General features: G+C 37.0%; 1 protein-coding gene across 2 annotated transcripts in view; it reads left to right on the top strand.

Moving 5' to 3' along the window:
• The window catches only part of Trs20 (trafficking protein particle complex subunit 2), a 54,437-nt gene extending 38,378 nt beyond the window's left edge, over positions 1-16,059 (top strand). For both annotated transcript variants that reach the window (XM_089089558.1, XM_089089559.1), the window contains exons 3-4: positions 1,567-1,803; positions 12,750-16,059. In XM_089089558.1, the coding sequence (XP_088945684.1) occupies positions 1,567-1,803; positions 12,750-12,848 (336 nt within the window). In that variant the 3' untranslated portion in view covers positions 12,849-16,059. The remainder of the gene's footprint in view (positions 1-1,566; positions 1,804-12,749) is intronic.
• The last annotated feature ends 4,725 nt before the right edge of the window (positions 16,060-20,784 follow it).

The raw sequence follows: 20,784 nt of genomic DNA, 5'->3' as shown, positions 1-20,784 counted from the left end.
TTGTTTTAGATTCTTTAATTCGGTTATAATTTTATTCGCAAACTTATCAGTATGGTCGTGAGTCATGGGAGTGTCTTTTAAGTGTGAATAAATTTTGTTGTCGTAATCTAACGTATCCATGACTACAAGTGAATTCCCCTTGTCTGCTTTTGTTATTATAATTGAATATTGCGGAGATTAGACAAAATTTTTATGTCGTGCGAAATTTCTGGCGTCAAATTAGTATGAGACGTAACTTTTTTTTTGGCTGCCGTAAAGTGTATTTATAAAACAAGACCTAACTTCATATGGGTTAGACATAGATTTGTAGTTTTTGTGCAAAGGATATTCTAAGGAGGAAACTATATCTGCCACAGGAACTTGTTTTAGTGGAAAAGAGACTGTTGGACCTTTCTCAAGGGTTTTGATTTCGTAAGGTTCAAGAGCTCTAGAGGAAAGATTAACGATAGCGGGTCCAGGAGTAAACCTCGGGGTATAAGTACGATAATTCATTGAAGATTCGTACATCAGACATTCCAATTTCTTATAAAGACGTTCTCTAGACAAACGAAATTCATGAGTAAATAAATTCCTTTTCATTCTTACCACCTGAGAATAATCAACGTGGACAGATTTCCACATAAAAATTTTTCAAGAGATTTTCTTTCTGAGGAAATAATATGTCGCTTTTGTTTTTTGTCCTTAATAATATGGATTACAGTTTTTAAATGTAATGTGTGCGCGAATTGTGCTTCTTTCTGGGTATTTAAATGTAATTTATATCTTAAAGACTTAAAAATAAGATTTTCAATTCTGCAAGATTCTAAAATAGTTTGTTGATTGATCATATTAGCTGGTTTTTTGTTGGCTGCCAAGAAGCCGAGATTAGCTATAAGAGTTTGTCTGTGAGTATGTTTTATTCCATTTGAATGAATTGTTCTTTTTCCACTTCGCTTGGTATACCAGTCCTGGTTGAACTTCCTTGAAGTAACGATATTAGGACTGTTTTGAAAATTAAAAAAACCTTTTTTTCAATTTAGTGATCGAATTTCAATGTAAGTTTCTTTTATACTGGCTTTTTCTTCGCTTGTTTGGCTGAGGACGGCCCTTGGATACAGGGTCGAAATATTCATTTAAAGGTGCGTTCCACTGTCTTGTATAAGAATTTCCCTGTTATTCTACTTATTGTTTATGTTTGTTTTATTTCCTTACCTCCCTTTCTCCCAATAGTTTAGTCTAGTCGCTTGGATTATATCTTAAGAGCACCCAAGACTGTATTAACCCCTCCCCCCCCCCCATTCTAGGAAGATCAAGAGGGGTATCTATAAAGACAAGAATCAAATCGCTATCAAAGAGCCCAACTTACAAATTGTAAGGATCACCGTGTACATTGTTAGAAGAAGTTTTTTCTTTAATTTCCCCATGTAATTTTTCCTGTTCTGCAGCATATGCCAATTTTTATCTTCTTCCTTTTTCGTTCTATAGTTGTAATTTGAGTCATTGCTGCTCCTTCAAGATTAAGCGACAGTAGAAACCAATAAAACACCTTAAAGTATTTAATGTATCTGTCTTTAATTTATTTTCCAGAGTTTTGACGAACATCGCCACTTAATACATTTTGTTGGGCATAATTCTCTGGATGTCATCAATGAAACAAGGCTGTCCACAAACGCAATGTATCTAAAGACAGTGGATAGGTTCAATGAATGGTTTGTTTCTGCATTTGTAACTGCTAGTCATGCAAAATTCATAATGCTCCATGATATCAAGAATGATGAAGGGATTAAGAACTTCTTTAATGATGCCTATGAACATTATATCAAGGTACGTTAAATCCTTATAGATGGTTCGAATCAAGAAAACTACTGACTTACTTTGACTTACTTGACTTATGTCTCCTGCCGGGCGCTGCTCGGCGTAGAGAGTGACGCCTGCCTCGTCCATCCACTTCGGTCCATGGCAAGCGTTTGTACATCGCTCAACCTGATATTTGCCATCGTCAGGAACTCGGACAGGCTGTCAGACCATCGTTTTTTCGGTCGGCCGCGAGGTCGCTTCCAACCGGCTTTGACAGGGTCGAAGTCATGGATCGTTTTCGCAGGTATGTGTGGAGGCACCGACTACAATAATTTTTGTTTAGAAAAGAACTCTTTTGTGATCTAGCATTGTTGTGCGTAGTTGATAATTGTAAACAAGGTTACCACTCAACTAAAAAAAATTAATCGATGCCAGGCCTCTAATAGGGCTGTAACCAGTGTTTATTGAAGCTGTTTACAATTCTTCGGTATGACGGTATTTGGTTTGCAATGTATAAAGTAACGATGTGAGGTAACCTTATACAATCATACCTGAAACAGAAGGTCGTATCTAATATTTGTATTATTTTTCAGAAAAACAAAAAGGTTTTCAAATATGTCTCAGGAACAAGATTTTATTGCACCTTTTAAATGAGAAAAATATCATGTGCAGCTAAACTAACTTAAAAAAATACGACAAATAGAGTCCCGTTGTATGAAAAATTGAAGAGTTTGTTGTATACTAATGCTAACTACTTATTTCGCTCTACAGTCCTTTAATAGGACTCAAGAAGCACAAACTTGTTTTATATAAATGTTAATTAAAAAGGGGCAACATCACCCTTTATTAAGTAGTAAGAACAAATGCCTGTCTATTTTTGTGTTTCAGCCTAACACAGAACTGGTAACAAAAAGGTAATACAATGATTAAAACTAAAAATGCCTAGAATTTATTCCATATATTGAGGGCTATTCCCTCCTTAGCAGCCCAGTCTTTAGCTTGAGTTTGTGAATTAAGCACATGGCCAACTGGAATAGAATAAAAAGTATTTCCAACAATGTATCAAACAGTTCGTTGTAACGAACTGTAAGTAAGGAGCGACCCGGCTCAATGGTAACCGAAACTCTAGAAAACGGTATTTTGATACAAATAGATATACCAAAAGTTATTACCCATCAAAAGTTACGCGCCTGAGAAAATTTGGCCGATTTTCGAAAAAAGGGGGAAAGACCCCTAAAAGTTATAGAACCTTAATGAAAATCACACCATCATATTCCGCGTATCAGAGAACCCTACTGCTGAGGTTTCAAGCTACTATCTACAAAAATGTGGAATTTTGCATTTTTAGCCAGAAGAAAGATCACGGGTGCGTGTTTATTTTTTTTTTTTTTTTTTTTTTTTTTTTTTTTTTTTTTCAGGGGTGATCGTATCGACCCAGTAGTCCTAGAACATCGCGGGAGGGCTCATTCGAATGGAAATTAAAAGTTTTAGTGCCCTTTTAAGTGATCAAAAATTGGAAGGAAACTAGGCCCCCCACGCTAATTTTTTTCCCAAAGTCACCCGATAAAAATTTTGAGATAGCCATTTTGTTCAGCATGTTCAAAAATATTATAAGTATGTCTTTTAGGATGACTTAATCCCCCAAAGTTCCCGGAGGGAGGGCTGAAAGTTATGAACTTTACCCAATGTTAACATATAGTATTGGTTACTGGGAAGTATACAGACGCTTTTCAGGAGGGATTTTTCCTGGTAGTGGAGGGGTGGTTGGGTCGGGGGTTATGTGGGAGGATCTTTCCATGAATGAAGTTTTCATGGGGGAAGGGAAATTGCTATGAAGGGGACGCCGGACTTCTCAGCATTATTTAAAGAAAGATCAGAAATTAAATATAAAAAACAAGTTTTTCAACTGCAACAGCAGCAACATCAAAACTTTAAACGAACAGAAAATATCACGCATATGATTGGGTTCATCCCCTAGTCAATACCTCGCTCTTTAAGCCAAAGATTATTTAGTACTTTCATAAGAGCTATTTATTCTAATTAACGGCATTTGTGATTAAGGGTTAATTTTTAAAGAATTGGAACAATATTCGAACTTTAGCTGAAAGTAAGGAGCAACACCAAAACTTAAAACGACAGAAAACATTACGTATATGATTGGGTTCATCCCCTAGTCAATACCTCGCTCTTTAAGCCAAAGATTATTTATTACTTTCATAAGAGCTATTTATTTTAATCAACGGTATTTGTGATTAATGGGTCATTTTCAAAGAATTTGAACGAAATTCGAAATTTAGCTTAAAAAGAGCAAGGTATTGACTAGGAGGCGAACCCTCTAATAAACCTATTAAAAATATAAGAAAATAGAGGTTCGTTACGTAAGTTAATTTGTAGGTTACGTATATTTATTACTAATAAAAACGTTCGTAAATAAAATTAAACAGGTTTCGAGAAAGGCATTTAACCAAATAAAAGTAAAATTAATGTTCAATTTTTTTAGAATTATTCATGTACGGTGAGCCAAAATCAAAACCTGCTTTAATTCAAAAACGTTCAAAAATTAAATATAAAAAAACAAGTTTTTTTTAACTGAAAGTAAGGAACGACGTTAAAACTTAAAACGAACAGAAATTATTCCGTATATGAAAGGGGCTGTCCCCTCCTCAACGCCTCCCTCTTTACGCTAAAGTTTGACTTTCTCACAACTCTATTTTTTTAAACATTAAAAAACTTTAGCGTAAAGAGCGAGGCGTTGAGGAGGGGACAGCCCCTATCATATACGCAATAATTTCTGTTCGTTTTAAGTTTTTACATCGTTCCTTACTTTCAGTTAAAAAAACTTGTTTTTTTATATTTAATCAAGAATAAAGAGTTGATTGATGTGCATTTGCTTCACACAGTATAAGTTTCAGCTGTAGTATCCTAAGTAAAGAACGATGTGGCCACAATGTGTTTTTTTTTCTTCTTTCTTCAGCAGGCACTTCGTATCGAAGGAGTTGTGGTAGAAACTTCGAAAAGGGCTCATTCGATTGGGATTTGGGGTGGCTAGTGCTCTTTTTAATAGTCAAAAGTGATTGGTGGCCAACTAGCCCCCCTCCCAAGCCCATCATTCCCCCAAACAAATCCAATCAAAATTTTGAAATAGCCATTTTGTTCAGCGTAGTTTATTTCCAGATAGAAAATACATTTTTGAGGAGAACACTTCCCCACCGCCCTCAGGGCAATGGTTTTAAGTTATGCCCTGGGGGCATGTAAGGTTTTTACAGAAGGCGTTGTAGTAGAGACATCAAAAAAGATTAAGACGATTGGAAATTCGAAGGTCTAGTACCCTTTTTAGTAGTCAAAAGTCATTGGGGGGCAACAAGCCCCCCTCCCCAACGCCCACCATTCCTCTAAACACATCCAATCAAAATTTTGAGATCGCCATTTTGTTCAGCGCAGTTGATTTTCAGAGAGAAAACATAGTTTTTAAGAGGCTTCTCCTCCAAAACCCTCGAAGTAAGAGCTTTTTGTTTTGTACTGGGGGCGTGGTAAGTTTCTATAGAAGGCGTTGTCGTAAAAACTTCAAAACTGACTCATTCGACTGGACATTCAAAGGACTCCTAACCTTTTAAGCAATCGGAGGTGTGTGGAGGGTACATAGCCCCCCCCACGCCCCGTAGTCACCACCACATATTCAATCAAAATTTTGAGATAGCTGTTTTGTTCAGTGTAGTTGATTTCCAGATTCCATCATTCCCCCAAACACATCCAATCAAAATTTTGAGATAGCTGTTTTGTTCAGTGTAGTTGATTTCCAGATGATTTTCACATAGAGTTGATTAGTTGATTTTCACATTAGTTGATTTTCACATAGAAAATTTGTTTTTGAGGAGGACACTCCCTCATAGCCCTCGGGGCTAGGGTTTTAAGTTATGCCCTGGGAGCATATACGGTTTTTGTAGAAAGCGTTGTCGTAGAAACTTCAAAAAAGGCTCATTCAATTGTAAATTCAAAGTGCCAGTGCCCTTTTTAATAGTCGAAAGTGATTGGAGGGCAACTAGCTACCCCCACGCCCATCATTTCCCCAAACACATCCAATCAAAATTTTGAGATAGCCATTTTGTTCAGCGTGAATGATTTCCATATAGAAAATAGGTTTTTGAGGATGATACTCCCCCACAGCCCTCAGGGCAAGGGTTTTAAGTTATGCCCTGGGGGCATATAAGGTTTTTAAAGGAGGCGTTGTCGTAGAAACTTCAAAAAAAGCTCATTCGATTGGAAATTCAAAGGGATAGTACCTCTTTTAATAGCCGAAAGTGATTTGAGGACAACTAACCCCCCTCTCACGCCCACCTTTTCCCCAAACATATCCAATCAAAATTTTTAGATTGCCATTTTATTCAACGTAGTTGAAAGTTTTGGAAATTAGGTCTTTAAGGATGACAACCCCTCCCCCCACAGCCCTCAGGGCAAGGGTTGTAAGTTATGCCCTGGGTCATAGAAATTTTTTATTAAAAGCGTTGTCGTAGAAACTTCAAAAGGTCTCATTCAATTGGAAATTGAAAGGGCCAGTTCCTTTTTTAATAGTTGAAAGTGATTTGATAGCGACTAACGCCCCTCTCACGCCCACCATTTTCCAAAACAGATCCAGTCAAAATTTTGAGATATCCATTTTGTTCAACGTAGATGAAGGTTCTGGAAATCTGGTGGTTCAGGTTTATAGTCCCTTCAGAACCCTCAGTTCAAGGTCTATAACCTATTCCCTCGGGACACATAAAGCTTATACGAAAAGTAGTTGCTTAAGTCATTGGCAGGAGGATAGTGCTTCCTTAGTAAAGAACGAGGACACTCGAGAATAAGACAAGAACTAAGGACTAAACATAGGAAAGGAAATTCCCGCACAGACCTCTGGACAATGGTTGTAAGCTATGCCATGGGGGAATATAAGGATAATGTTGGGACAATGTATTATTTATTAATTTTTTCCTTTACAGCAGGGCACTTCGTATCGAAGAAGTTATAATAGGAATTTCGAAAAGCATTAATTCAATTGGAAATTGGAGTGGCTTGTGCCCTTTTTAATAGTCGAAAGTGATAGGAAGGCGACTAACACCCCTCTCACGCCCACTGTTTCCCCAAACACATCCAATCAAAATTTTGAGATAGCCATGTTGCTTAAGGTAGTTGAAAGTTCTGGAAATTCGGCCTTAGAGGATGACAACCACCCTAACAGACCTTATGGTTAGGGTTTTAATTTATGCCGTGAGGGCATATAAGGTGTTTATAGAAAGCGTTGTCTCTCCAAAAGTGCTCATCGGATTGGATATCGAAAGGTCCAGAGCCCTTTTTAATAGTCGAAAGTGATTGGAAGGCGTGACATTTTTATAGTAAATATCGAAGTGGGTATAATGTATTATTTTTTGTTGTTGTTTAGACCAGGGCACTTAGTATCGAAGGAATTGTCTTGGGAACTTCGAAAAGGGCTCATTCGATTGTAAATAGAAAGGGCTGATGCCCTTTTTAATAGTCGAAAGTGATTTGAGGGCAACTAATCCCCCTTCCACTCCCACCCACCTACGCCCACCCATTACATTTCTGCTCTTAAAATTTAACCAAATCAAAATAGCGTAAGTGTATCCAAGCTATCAAAGAAAGTAAACAGATTTTTTTGCGAATGGTATCAAGTTTTCCATTTCAGGTCAACTAGAGGAGGTATGAAACTAAATTAAAGAGTACTATTTGTGTCCAGATTTTTAAAAGGGTGTATGTTAGTAGGAATGACCTATCGACTCCTGACATGACCACGTGGTAGCACTATATATGGGCATAGACTCCCTAGGGGAAATGGATTTCCTAGAAATTGATTGCGTAACCTAACCTCATGAGTTCCAGAACGAACACCATATATGGGCTCAGACTCCCTAGGGGAAATGGATTTCCGAGAAATTGATTTGTTGGTGTTCGTCCAGGAGAATTGTCTCCGGGCAAAGTTTGTACATGCACTTTCAAGGTCAATTGATTTGTTGGTGTTCGTCCAGGAGAATTGTCTCCGGGTGAACTTTATTAATGTCTGATGGATGATGTCAAGGTTGATTGATTTGTTGATGTTCGTTCAGGAGAATTTTCTCTAGGTCAATTTTATTAATGTCTGATGAATGATGTCAAGGTCAATTGATTTGTTGATGTTCGCAAAAGGAGAATTGTCTCCGGGCGAAGTTTGCACATGCATATTAACGGTGGGGAGAATGTTTTGATCTTAGAGATGAAGAGATTAACGCGGGAAAGGGTTTCTCAGGAATTTCAAATGTGACAGCAAAGGGATGCCAAAACAAAAGGAACACGCAGAAATTACGTTTAGGGATTATTTGGGCGAAACCGTTCTGAGACATTTTAGAAGATGATTTAAGCGGAACCGTTTGAGGTATTTTAGAAGATGATTTTAGAAGATGATTTAGAAGATGATTTGAGGGTGAAACTCTGTGGTTGTTATAATACACAAGTTCCATTTGAACAGTGTTGTGAGGTCCTCTACCCCAACCCCGACCCCCATACCCCAACCCCGAAGGAACCCCCCGACCCCCAAAGGCCCCCGGCCCCCAAAGGCCCCCGGCCCCCGGGCCCCCACATTTTTTGGTTTGCATGTCTGGGTTGATGTTTGCAAGTCCAAGTATTTGTCTTTGTTGCTTTGTATATCTAAAGTGCATATCTTTCTATGTTTGCATGTCTGATTCTATTTGTTTGCATGTCTGGGTTGGTGTCTGCAAGTCCAAGTATTTGTCTTTGTTGGTTTGTATATCTAAAGTGCCTGTCTTTCTCTGTTTGCATGTCTGCTTCTATTTGTTTGCATGTCTGGGTTGGTGTTTGCAAGTCCAAGTATTTGTCTTTGTTGGTTTGTATATCTAAAGTGCCTATATTTCTCTGTTTGCATGTCTGATTCTATTTGTTTGCATGTCTGGGTTGGTATTTGCAAGTCCAAGTAATTGTCTTTGTTGTTTTGTTTATCTAAAGTGGCTATATTTCTCTTTTTGTGGTTCTGTCGTTATCCGTTGGCATTTTTGGGTAGATGTTTGTAAGTCCAAGTATCTGTCTTTGTAGATTTACGTATCCAAATAGACTATTTTTCTCTGTTTGCCTGTTCTATTCTATTTGTTTAAATGTCTGGGTTGGTGTTTGCAAGTACAAGTATTTGTCGTTTATGGTTTGTATATATAAATTGCCTGTCTTTCTCTGTTTGTATGTCTGATTCTATTTGTTTGCATATCTGGGTTGGTGTTTGCATGTCCAAGTATAGTGGTCATGTCACGAGTCGATAGGTTATTCCTACTTATGTTGTTAAAAATTGCTGAAAATTTTTCTCCAGCATACAAATAGCAGGCCAAACTATAAAGTCTTAAAAAACGAAAAAATTAAAGTATTATTTTCTTTTTCCCTGAAAAGACTATGTCAATAGAAAGCGAACAGAAATTAATTTAAAAAACTTTCTACAAAATAAGTTTTTCAAAGAAAAGTAAAGAGCTTCATTAAGCAAAAAACTATCAAAAATAAGATAATCTCCCAAGCGCGAAAGTACCATAAATCAGCATCGATAAATTCATGAAATCCACAACAAATAAGAATTACAATAAGCAACCGAGTCAAACTCAAAACGAGCAGAAATTAACATAAGTGGGCGCAAAACCCCTATGCGTTCCCAAGGCCAGAACAAAATTTGCACTTTACTGAAAAAATACAAATGAATGTGCATTGTCAGTTTAATATACATATACTGATATTTAGTAATCAAAATGTTAATTTTGATTACATTTTTGCTCATTTTTGTTTAATGGAGTTCTTTACTTTTCTTTGAAAAACTTATTTTGTGGAAAAAGTTTTTTAAATTAATTTTAAAAGAAATTCGGTTGCCCATTTTTTGCAGTCAAAAATCCTTTTAGCACAGCATCATAATTCCTCAGTGTAGAGAGTATGGGGTTAAGGAGGGGGTATCCCCCTCAAATACGGAATATTTTCTGTCCACTTTAAGGTTCAAGGTCGCTCTTTACTTTTTTTTTTTTTGAATATCAGTAGAGCCTAGTTGTAGACCTACATACATAAAGATCACTACAGCCATTACTTCAAGTAAGGAGTCACCGTTTCGATTGTATTATAATTCCCTATCGTAGGTAACAGGGGGCTAAGTAGGGGGAATCCACGCTTAAATACAGAATAATTTCTGTTCATTTTAAGCTTTAAGGTCGTTCTTTACTTTCATCTGGTTGATTTCACAAAAAAGAGAGAAACACCTCTCAAAAGTGTAATCTGATTTACAATTGTACCATCATAAGAACCTAAATTAATCGGAGGGCAACATGGCCACCTCACGAGCCATTTTCGCCTTAGGGCCCATGGGAGCGAAATTTGGGGTCGTGTCAATATTTCAAAGCAGCTATTCTAATCAGAAAGATCAAAATGATAAAAATTTTGTTCCTCAGATATTTCGATCCGTAATATGAAGGAAACTTGGAATTAAAAAAAAAAAAAAAAAAAAAAAATACAAAACAAAAAATAAACACACAAAGTATGGGTCCTGAAGGGAATTCGACATGATCAATCATTACGTTATAAGAAATACGAATGGATCGTTACAAAAAAATGGATCGTTACAAAGAAATACAAAAAAAAAAAAACAGCCAATTAGTTAGACTCAGTGTAAAGTACGGGGACTGAGGGGATGGAAACCTTTAGGGGTAATAATCTACTCTTCAGGGAGTGACGGGGGAAATTTTGAAATTTCATGTGGAAACCCCAATAGAATGTTCTGTTGATGGAATTTGAAAGGAAAATTAAGTCGGCCATGTCTTAAAAGATTTTGTTCAATGCTTCTGTGAAAAATTATTAGTCCTTAAGGCTCAAAATCGAAAAATTTTGAGCCTTAAGTTTTGAGTAAAGTCCAAGCCCCCAGTTTTTCTTGTAGTTTCTGTACATTTTAATATATAATCCAAGATATAATTTCGTAAATTAACATTGAAATGAGCTTTTTATGGCCAACTTACCGTTGCTGAGATATCGATTTGTGATACTTAGCCGGTGACTCCCTGTATATGATCCTGGATTGATATTAAATAAAATAAAAAGTTTTATTTTTAACAATTCTTTAAGAATTGTGACAAAAAATCGAACTTTAGCGTAAAGAGCGATGGTTAATTAATGAGTAGCCCCCCCCCCCCACCTAGGAAATGATTTCTGTTCGTTTTGAGTTTTAAAACTGCTCCGTACTTCGAGTCGAAAGAACGTGCTTTTTTATTTAATTTCTGACCGTTTTCAAATCATGCCAGGAAATCTGCTTCCTACCCCCCCCCCCCACCCTAAAAAAATTTCCCCTTGAGTTTTCCCTAGAAAATTTCCTATCTATGAAAAATTCTCCCCGTGGAAATCCCCCAATCCCCCCCCCCAAAAAAAATCTGAATATTTCCAAATAAATAGAATATATGTGAATAATGGGCAAATATATAACTTGCAGCTCTTTCCCCAGGGAGTATGGGGGTCATGCCATCCCCAAAGGCATAATTATTGGACCTTCGAACTAGGCTGCACCAAATGACTATCTCAAAATTTTGATCGGATGTCGGATGTCTTTATCCCTTTTAAAGGCTGAAAAATGATCAGAGAGCAACCAATCCTCCTCTCGTGGAAGATTTTCCCCGTGGCGTGCCCACGTGGGTAAGTATCTCCTCCAATCCTTCATCTTCCACTCTCGATTTTTGAGCAGAAAGATAAAAATTTTGTGACTTGTTTAAAGCAGAATCATGCAAGGATTTTCTAATTCGATGAATTATGCTAGGATAAAAAAAAAAGAAAGAAAAAAGAAACGCACAAAGTAAGTCTAAGTTATGGACTGATCGTGCAAGAGTCCTGATTCGATGTAAAAGAAGTTAAGTCTTGGCTCTGTTTGTAAACGAACTAGTCACAAGAATGACGTGACCCAGAAACGTGGAACTTGTATTTGCTCTCAGTCAGGATATAGCTCGTTTTTAATCTGAATCAAATCAAAGCTTGTTTTTGCACCGAACCAGGACGTATCTCATTTTTTCTTTGAGGCAGTCCATGGTTGGAACTTAGCTCGCTTTCATACTGAGTCAGGACTTAGATTATGTTTGCGCCGTATAACCTTGTTTGTTTCCCCACCGAGCAACCAACATTTTGCGGCTTACACTTCGTTCTTTTTTTTCATCGAGTCAGGACTTAGCTCCTTTTTCATCTGAATCAGTACTTTGCTCTTTTTGCCGTGATTAAGCTTTCGCACATCTCATTTGCGCTCCGATTCAGGACTAAACTCATTTTGCACTAAGCGAGCATTCTGGTATCATGGAATACCATGCATGGCTCAGGTTATAGCAATATGTAACATGCCCACCTGTTTTTGAAAACACATGCGAGGAGAATGGGCCAATTGAATAATTTTATTACCCTTGCGGCTGTGATTCTTGTCCCCCTGGGTGGTACATTTTGTAGACCTATTGACCATTCTGAGTCAAATAGTCTGATGCTACTGAGGGCTAAGATAACTTAGAATTGTGTGGTTTCGGAAGGTGGTACAATATTCTTCCCCAGTTCTCATAAAGGAGTATAGATTGTGGTTATTTTCTTATGGTTGTCGTTCGACAAACTCTTTGGCTAGTATTATATAATATATCATACAGCCCAATCTCAGTGGTTGAGGAGTTCGCTTACGAAGTGGCAGGCAAAGTTTGGACCTCAGTGTGGTAGCGCAAAATTGTGTTTACTATAGTAGGTTATACAGAACAAGCTCCGATTTATTCACCCTCGTGGCAATCAACTTAATTTTACTATAATTTCTTTTAGCTTACAAGTTTTCAAAGACATCGACTTGCAATATTTGAAGCAGTCTATTGAGTTATAGAATGAATAGCAGTTACACTTAAAACTAAGCATGGTTTATTTTACCACAGCTGTGCTTTGATTATTATCTCAAGACCTTTCCTTTTTCTTTTTAGTTGTGTATGAATCCATTCTACAACTGTAAATCTTACATTTCATCGCCGTCTTTTGACAAGAAAATACAGTACCTTGGAAGAAAATTCCTGGCAGTTTGATTAACAATTACCTGACATTACTTGACATGTGGAAAGTAGGTGACCCGACAAAAATTGGTGATTAAGTGGACATTGAGTGCCTATTTCAACAAAAAATCTGGTCTTTCTAGTTTGATATCAAATCCAACATTATAAATTACTTTCCCTTGTTGCCATGGAGTGAAACTACAAACAGAGAAGAATAGACATCCATCCTAACTTTCGGAAACAAGAACAGTTGTGATTCGAGAGTAGAGTCAAATATGCTTTGATAATAGATTATACTTAGCCTTCATTTGGTGAGTTTCAGGTCACATTTTGAACCTTTCTTTAAATTTTGAGGGCTAACTGTCCTCTTAAGGAGGAAGGCTGTTTTAACTTACCAGTACCCAAAGGGGGCAGGGGGAATCCCTCCAAAATTGTCCCAAAGAGCTCCCACAAAAGACCCAAAATTTGCCCTAGAAGTGCACTTTTGAGGCATTAGCTCTCCCCCCTCCCACAAGAGAATGTATTATACCCTAAAAAAAAGGTAGACCACCTAACATACATAGCGTTAATAAAATAGTTGCATTACTGTGGTTTGTTGTAATCTATTCGTGTGTAAATACATTGACCTTACCTTTTTCTTTAAATGCAAAAATTATATTTCTGTTTGCTAAAGGTGTCATTTTGATTGTCCACACCGAAAACGTCTTGAAGGAGGATAGGGATTCATACCTAGAGTGTAATCTGATTCTAGGCAGTTAAAAGTGAATGTTTATGGATCCTAAGTTGTCAGTGTGGTGACTCAGCCCCCCTCCCCCATAAACTTGCCTATGTTTCAAAATTGTTTTCAATGTGTCCGATTTCTTTTTCTGCGTAGTGAATCGTGATTTTGACATACAAATTATCTTTTAAATAACTCTGGATGATTTAAGTAGAAAAAAATATTAAAAAAAAAGTCTTAAAAGGGTGATAGTGGTTAAACTTTTAGCCAAAAAAAATCAGCACCCCAAAGTGTCCCAAAAGTAGTTTTCAAATTTACAGAAGAGGCTTACCAATTAAGATTGTGCATTTGTACTCTTTTGTCTTTTAAGAAAAACTGAAGAAGACAGCCGGAAAAAAAGACAACAAATAACCTATTTCTTTTTCTGCTTCCAAGAAAGCATAAACACAGACAGAGTTAGTAAACAGAAATAGTATGTGTGCTTAATCATGACAGGCTCTACCCCAGGGGTAGACAACCTTTTTTGGTTGCAGGTCAGAATCAGCGAGAATGCAAATGTTAGGCTCATTGATATTTTCATTTTAAAACAACCTTCAGTTAGCCATTCTAGCCGAGTGTTTAGCACGCTAGACTTGAAATCCTGATGTCAGGGGTTCAAGTCCCGGTGTCGCTGATTATTTCGTTTGGGACGGAGGTCAGTCGTGTGACTACAAGCCCAGCCACAGTCGACCCAGCTCTAATTGGGTACTTGGAGGAATCTGAGGGAAAACAAGGGAAATGTCGGATGATTTGCCCCCAGCCACATATTGCACTCCCGGCCGAAGGCAGAGAATCAGGAGATCGGTACCTGCGCTGCGCAGACTATTAGTCAGAATGCGAAAAAGTTTTTTTTTTTTTTTTTAGTGAATGTAGTTTCATCAATCGCTATTAAGTCACTAGTTACCAAATCATTTTACTTGTTTGTCAATATGCTTCAACACAACGGTGACAATGGCGGTGACAATTTTAGTTGACAATGGCGTGTCTTCGATTCTCTTGATTTTTTGTTTTGATTTTTTTTTGTTTTTGAAGTCATCCAATAAGTTATCAGAACAATTTCTGAATGCTGTTTTCCAAAATTTAATACACGTTTAGCAATGTATTCAGATTCATCATCATTTGTCATTTCACTTACATCTTAATATTTTGATAAAAGCAGCGCTCAGCATTGTAAGTCCTGGTGATGATTGCGTCTATACATAGAGCACGTATAAATTTATCACCACTTTGATTACATCCATGCTTTTATGTCCAAACATGATGAAAAAACTTCTTTTTTGGTTTATGTTTGTTTATTGTAATATACTACTTCTGCTACTAATAACTCTATGGAGTACCAAGCCGACTGAGCAGAGCTACACACGGTACTCCTTCATCCCAATCTATTTAAAGTCTCTTTCTTTACATCCTCTCACTCCATTCGGGGACGACCTGCTTTTCGTTTGGCCCTAGGTGGTTGGCCGACAAGGACGATCTTTGGCAATCTGTCATGCTTTATCCGCAGAACGTGTCCTAGCCATCTCCACCTATCTCTCATTATAGCCCTAGAAAATGGGATCAAACCACATGTTTTGTACAGCTTACTGTTTGTGAAACGGTCAGTCGGTCAGGTACCCAGAACAATCCATAGGCAACTTCTCTGGAACACATCTAGCAAATTCTTCACCATTTTTCGGAGAGCCCGCGGTTCAGGACCATACTTGACCACTGTCACCACTGTAGCTCCCAAGATCCTAATCTTGGTTTGCAGACTTATCTTCCTATTCTTCCAAACTTTTTTTTCAATTTTGAAAAAACAGCATGGTCCTTGGCTATTGTACTTTTAATATCTTCACGGCACCCACCGTCTTTACTAATAGTACTATCTATGTAATTGAAGCTATCTCCTTGATTTATCTTCTCTTTATCATACATCGCCTCTTCACCTTCACTTGTTCCTAGTCTTAACGACGTGTCTTCTTAACATTAATTTTCAAACCTGTTCTTGCATCCTGAACTGACAAACCTCTAAAAGTGCATTAGGTTTATAACTTTTTTTTTTACCTAGGATGCTTAAATCTTCAGTATAATCTAAGTGTAGGAGATTTTTATTTCCCCAATTAATTCCATGTTCTCCCATTGCCTTTTATCTGCTTCTTAGGATAAAGTCTATCAAAATGACTCATGTAAGAGGGGATAGGACGCAACCCTATTTAACTCCTGGTTTAAGACGAAACCAGCTACTAATCTCATTTCCTACCTTAACCGCAGTAATGTTATTCTTTTACATATCACTAGGGACACAAGGACAGGACCTTCGTTAAAGCTCTTCTAACATCCGAATCATAATATATTACGTTTGCTCATAATATATTTAACTGAGGACTAAGGGTGTTTGATGACTCTGGCACTTCTCAAATTATTAATCTAAGAGTGAAAATTTGGTCGACGCATTTTCTCCCCTTCCTAAAACCAGACTGTTCTTCTCTTAAAACTTTATTTGCAGCATCTCTATATAAGTTTAATAAGTATCATCATACTAAGTAATTTGCTTCCTCTAGAAACCAAGCCAATGCCTTTATAATTACCACACTCATTCTTATTACCTCTCTTAATAAGGTATTTAATTAGAATTTCCTAAAATCGATAGGTACTTCCCCTTTTTCAAAAATCATTCATAATCATCAGTAATTTATCTTTAACTTCATAACCAACATAGGCTATTTTAAATACTCATTTACCACATTATCAGCACCTGGGGCCTTACTGTTTTTTAATCCTTTTAGTACTGTCACGTACATATATAATGATGGCAAAAATTTGTTCGGAGAATGTAGCTGCATTTGGCCTATTATAATTGCTATCGCAACTTTGTCATCGAACTAAAATGTTGTTTGTATTATTCATTTTCATTTTTGTCGCTCATTCTGAGAATATTCGTTTTGTGTTTATGTTTTATTTACTATATGTCTTTATGGAACTAAAGTGGTCCACTTGGAATTAGTAAATGGGTTTCTTGGTGACTCGCGGGTCATAGATTTGCCTCTCCTCCTTTACCCTTTTGTATGTGTTCTGACTTCTTTTTTTGTCGTGTGTTCAAGCATAATCTGTGTTTTTTCTGTTTGGTTATTCTTGATGGCGAATAGTAAATAAACCAGAAGGTGTCAGTTATAATTTTTGTTGATATTACAGGTTGTCTGCTTTATTTTGAAACCCCGTCATATTTTCTTCCGTGTTAGTAGTATTTTAAGTAAATTCACAAAAAAAATGGTGAATAAATATGGTAATCATGAGCGATGGAGTTGTTCCATTCCCTTGTTGAATTTAGCATAAGTAACGTAAGATATAAATTTAAGAGACAAAACTGTGCTTATTAAATAGAATGCTTCAAAAAGTAATCGCAGCTTTACAGCTTTTCAAAATACATTCTTTGAAAAAAGTTTTGTCCAATGGACTGTTGTTCATAGTAATTTTCGGTTAAATACTTTAAATTAGCGTCAAAATTGGTACAAGGAACTTGCAAGCTTAAAAAGATAAGGGATATATTAGTCTTAAAGATTAAGTAATACAACATTATAACAATGATACAAAATTTGGAAAAAAGTTGAACTCCCAGCCAGGAGGGAAAAATATACTGAAGATAAGGCATTTTTTCATCTCATTTTAGAAGTCCTATTTAAGGTAATTGACGGGTAGTTAGATTACCAGCCGACTCACACTAGATATCTGAATATTCCATTCTTCTGTAATTTTTTTTTTTCTTTTTACCATACAAATTAGAATAAGTAGACCCGCATACATTCTCGTAACACCGAATCTTAAATTTTAACCCTTAATTTCTCTTACACTACTAACTACTACTACTAACAACTCACCGCAGCACCAAGCCGCCTGAGGCAAACACAGCTACGCATGCTCCTCCTCCATCCCAATCTCGTATACGCTGAATTATAACTGCCAACCAAGCTAATAACTTGGCATTCACCTGCATTCATAGCTATACTTTCACGCCTAGAAAAGGGTCTAGCCAGACGTATGCGTTTAGAACGCGGAATCTGTTCTAATCGAACGTGAAATCCGATTTTCGGGTGAAACAAGCCACAGTTGATCACCCAGTTGTAGAGTCTAAAACTCTGGGTCCGAGATATCAAATTCTGCCAATAAGGAAGCTGGAATGTTGTGCGCTCTAGGTAAGGCGATGTCCAAACGTGGAGCCTGTAGTATCTAATACTTCCGCTAGATGGCTAATCTGACACTGCCTTTTACAAATTGTAATTGAGGAAGCAGCTGAATTAAAAAGACCTTGATTCACGTTTTTTTAGTGTTATTCTAGAAATGTAAGAAAATTAATTTTAAAAAACGAACTATTTCTTGCGGAAATAAAGAGCAGAGTTTAAACAACTCGGAGTTTAAAATCAACAAAGAATATTGCTTCGCAAATTACGCAACTAAACTGACTAAAATTACGCAACTAAGCTTAACTAAACTGACTCTTGATATTTCCCAAAGTCTGTTGAATTCTAAAAACTGAGCTCTGCGAAAACTGAGCTTACTGGAGTTTTTTTTTTTTTTGAATTAAAACTGTATACTAAAAGTTAATGATATCATGGTCGATATAGAAATATATGAATTTGTCTTTTATTTTCTGCAGCCTACCTGTGGAATTTTATGGTCCTAAATAAATATCCTGTTTTTTGTATCAGTTATATGTTTTCATTAAAGCACTAGTTTTACAATTCTACAGAAATTAGAATTCTACAGACTGTGAAAAATTGATTGGCTATCTTAGAACTTCCTTTTTCTGGCATTTTGACCCTTTTTGGACAATCAATAATGTTAAGTGGAGTAAAATGGCAAGGAACACCACTTTGCTGTGCTACAATCTCTCTTGTAACTTAAGAAAGGCGCTATATATAGCGATTTTCTTTCGGACGGGTCCTCTTCTAATATTCTGCGAGCACTAGTTCAATACGATCACTCCTGAGGGGTAAAAAGAAGGAGAAAAAACGGACACATATCACTGCTTCTCATGCTAAAAAGTTCCTTGTTTAAGGTGGGGGCTGTACTTCCACTATGAACGTTTTGGGCCATGCTGATTCCACGGGTGTATTTTCATTTAAACCCGATGCCTTTTTTGGGGGGAGGGGGCTAGGGTCTTTTTCATAATTCCTATAAGATTGTTTTCGTAATAAACTTTTAATAATAAAATTAATTTGAATAATATTCACCATTCCTGAATCAGCTTCAAAGGGTGATTTTTCCTCACTTGACAGATTTTTTTTTCGTGTTTTAACTTTCGGTCAATATAGGCTGTGGTTCGCTCTTTATTTGGTGATAGGTATCGCTGTAACCATGATTATAGTTCTTTTACCAGAAAACCACAAATGCAAAGCTCCTAGACCAGTGTCTAAGGTATTTTCCTATTTTGTATATTACATTTTTTTTTTTTTATCAAGTTCATTTTTAGCTGCTAACGGAAGAAAAAATTGTGTAACTTTAGAAAGTAATACGAAACGCCCGGAAATTATAGTATGGTTTTGAGGATAAAGCCCACAATAAAACCCAGCATCTTCAAAAACCCATGGAGCCTCTAAGTTTCATCTTTATTGAGAAGGAAGGTCTCAGATTTCACTGCTGTGCTTTCCAGGGGTGATGATATCGAATAAATACTGGGAGAAGGTAAATGCACAGGAAAATTGTAATTTCTGGTGCTCTTTTCAATCAATAAAAGATTTTCTATCGCAGCTGTGTCTTTTTTGGTCCTTTCTCACCCCAAACCTTAGATATCCAATTAGGTAAAACTGTCAAAATCTTTCGTTGTTTAGGATATACCGCTGCATGCTGGTACATTCCTTCCCTGAGTTTATAAAATGTCCATTTAAATGAAGGATCATAGTAGAGTAGGCCCGATCTATTCCAAAAGTGAGATAGCTAGGATTTCTAGAAGTCAGATAGCCAGGATTTCTGGAAGTCAGATAGGCTACCCCGGATTCCATGACGCCCCTACAATACGACCGGTCCCTGTCTGAAATGGTCAGCAGGGGTTTGTTGCGTCACAGGGGTGACTAGGAGATGCAGGAGTTACATCAATGTTTACATTTGGGAAGACATGCCCCCGGAATACGACCAGTGCCCTTTTTTAAATGGTCAGGTGTTACATCAATGTAATAGAGAATGACGCAATCTTGCGTAACTCAACGGGTGTTATATAATAGGTAATTTTAGCCTACGTAATTGGAGTTGAGGGTAGTGCGCGACTTAGTATATATATCGGGAATAACTTAATGACGGCGCAGTCGTGTGTGTTAAGCAATGGCAGCGCACACGTGAGTATTACGTAATGACGGCACACACGTGGGTCTTACGTAATGACAGCGCCAGGCAGAGGAATTTTATTAAGACATTATTTCCTAGACGTTTCAAGACATTTCTCTTCATGACGTTTCAAGACGCTTCAAGACATCCCAAGATGTTTTCCTAGACATTTTTCTTCAAGACTTTTTTTTCCAAGAAATTTTTCAACATTTCTTTAATTCTTACGTAATTGGGAATGTTTATGGATTTCTCATTCTCACGTGAACCATCGCAAATTTAAGCCCTATTCAGGTATTTTTGAGAGCTTTTAACGAAAATAAAGCGTTTCTTTGGGAGGCAAGGCTATACACCCCCCCCCCCAGTTGACAATCACATATTTGAATAATACTTTTCTCTTCAAATTTCACGTAATCTCGTTAGAGATAAATTTAAACCATATTAAGAGATATTTCGGAAGGAGTTTTAATGAAAAATCCCCTCATTTCAGTAACTGCTTGTAAGATTACAGTCACCGTCCCGCCCGAAAATTCATTTAACACTTCCCTTAACTTTAAGGTGTAGATTATGATACTCCAAGCAATTCACGCCACCACGGCAGTTGACGAGCACACATTGAATAATATCTTTCTCTTAAAATTTCACATAATCTCGTTAGAGATAAATTTAAGCCATATTAAGAGATATTTTCGAAGGGATTTTAATGAAAAATTGCCTCGTTTCTTTAGTTGGATGTTAAATTTCAGTCACCCTACCGCCCGAAAATTCATTTAATATGTCCAGCTTAGCTTTGAGGTGTAGATCATTACTCCGATCAATTCACGCCACCGTATTTCTCAAAGGCTTTTAAATGCCACGTCTCCCCCAGTTGACCAGTGCACTTTTGAATAATTGTTTCTTCAAATTTCACATAATCTCGCT

This window comes from Artemia sp. Qi Xiang Cuo, chromosome 5 (assembly GCF_049724085.1).
Source record: "Artemia sp. Qi Xiang Cuo chromosome 5, ASM4972408v1, whole genome shotgun sequence".
NCBI lineage: Eukaryota > Metazoa > Arthropoda > Branchiopoda > Anostraca > Artemiidae > Artemia > Artemia sp. Qi Xiang Cuo.
The sequence above is the reverse complement of the archived record's forward strand: the minus strand, read 5'-3'. Positions and strand labels throughout refer to the sequence as shown.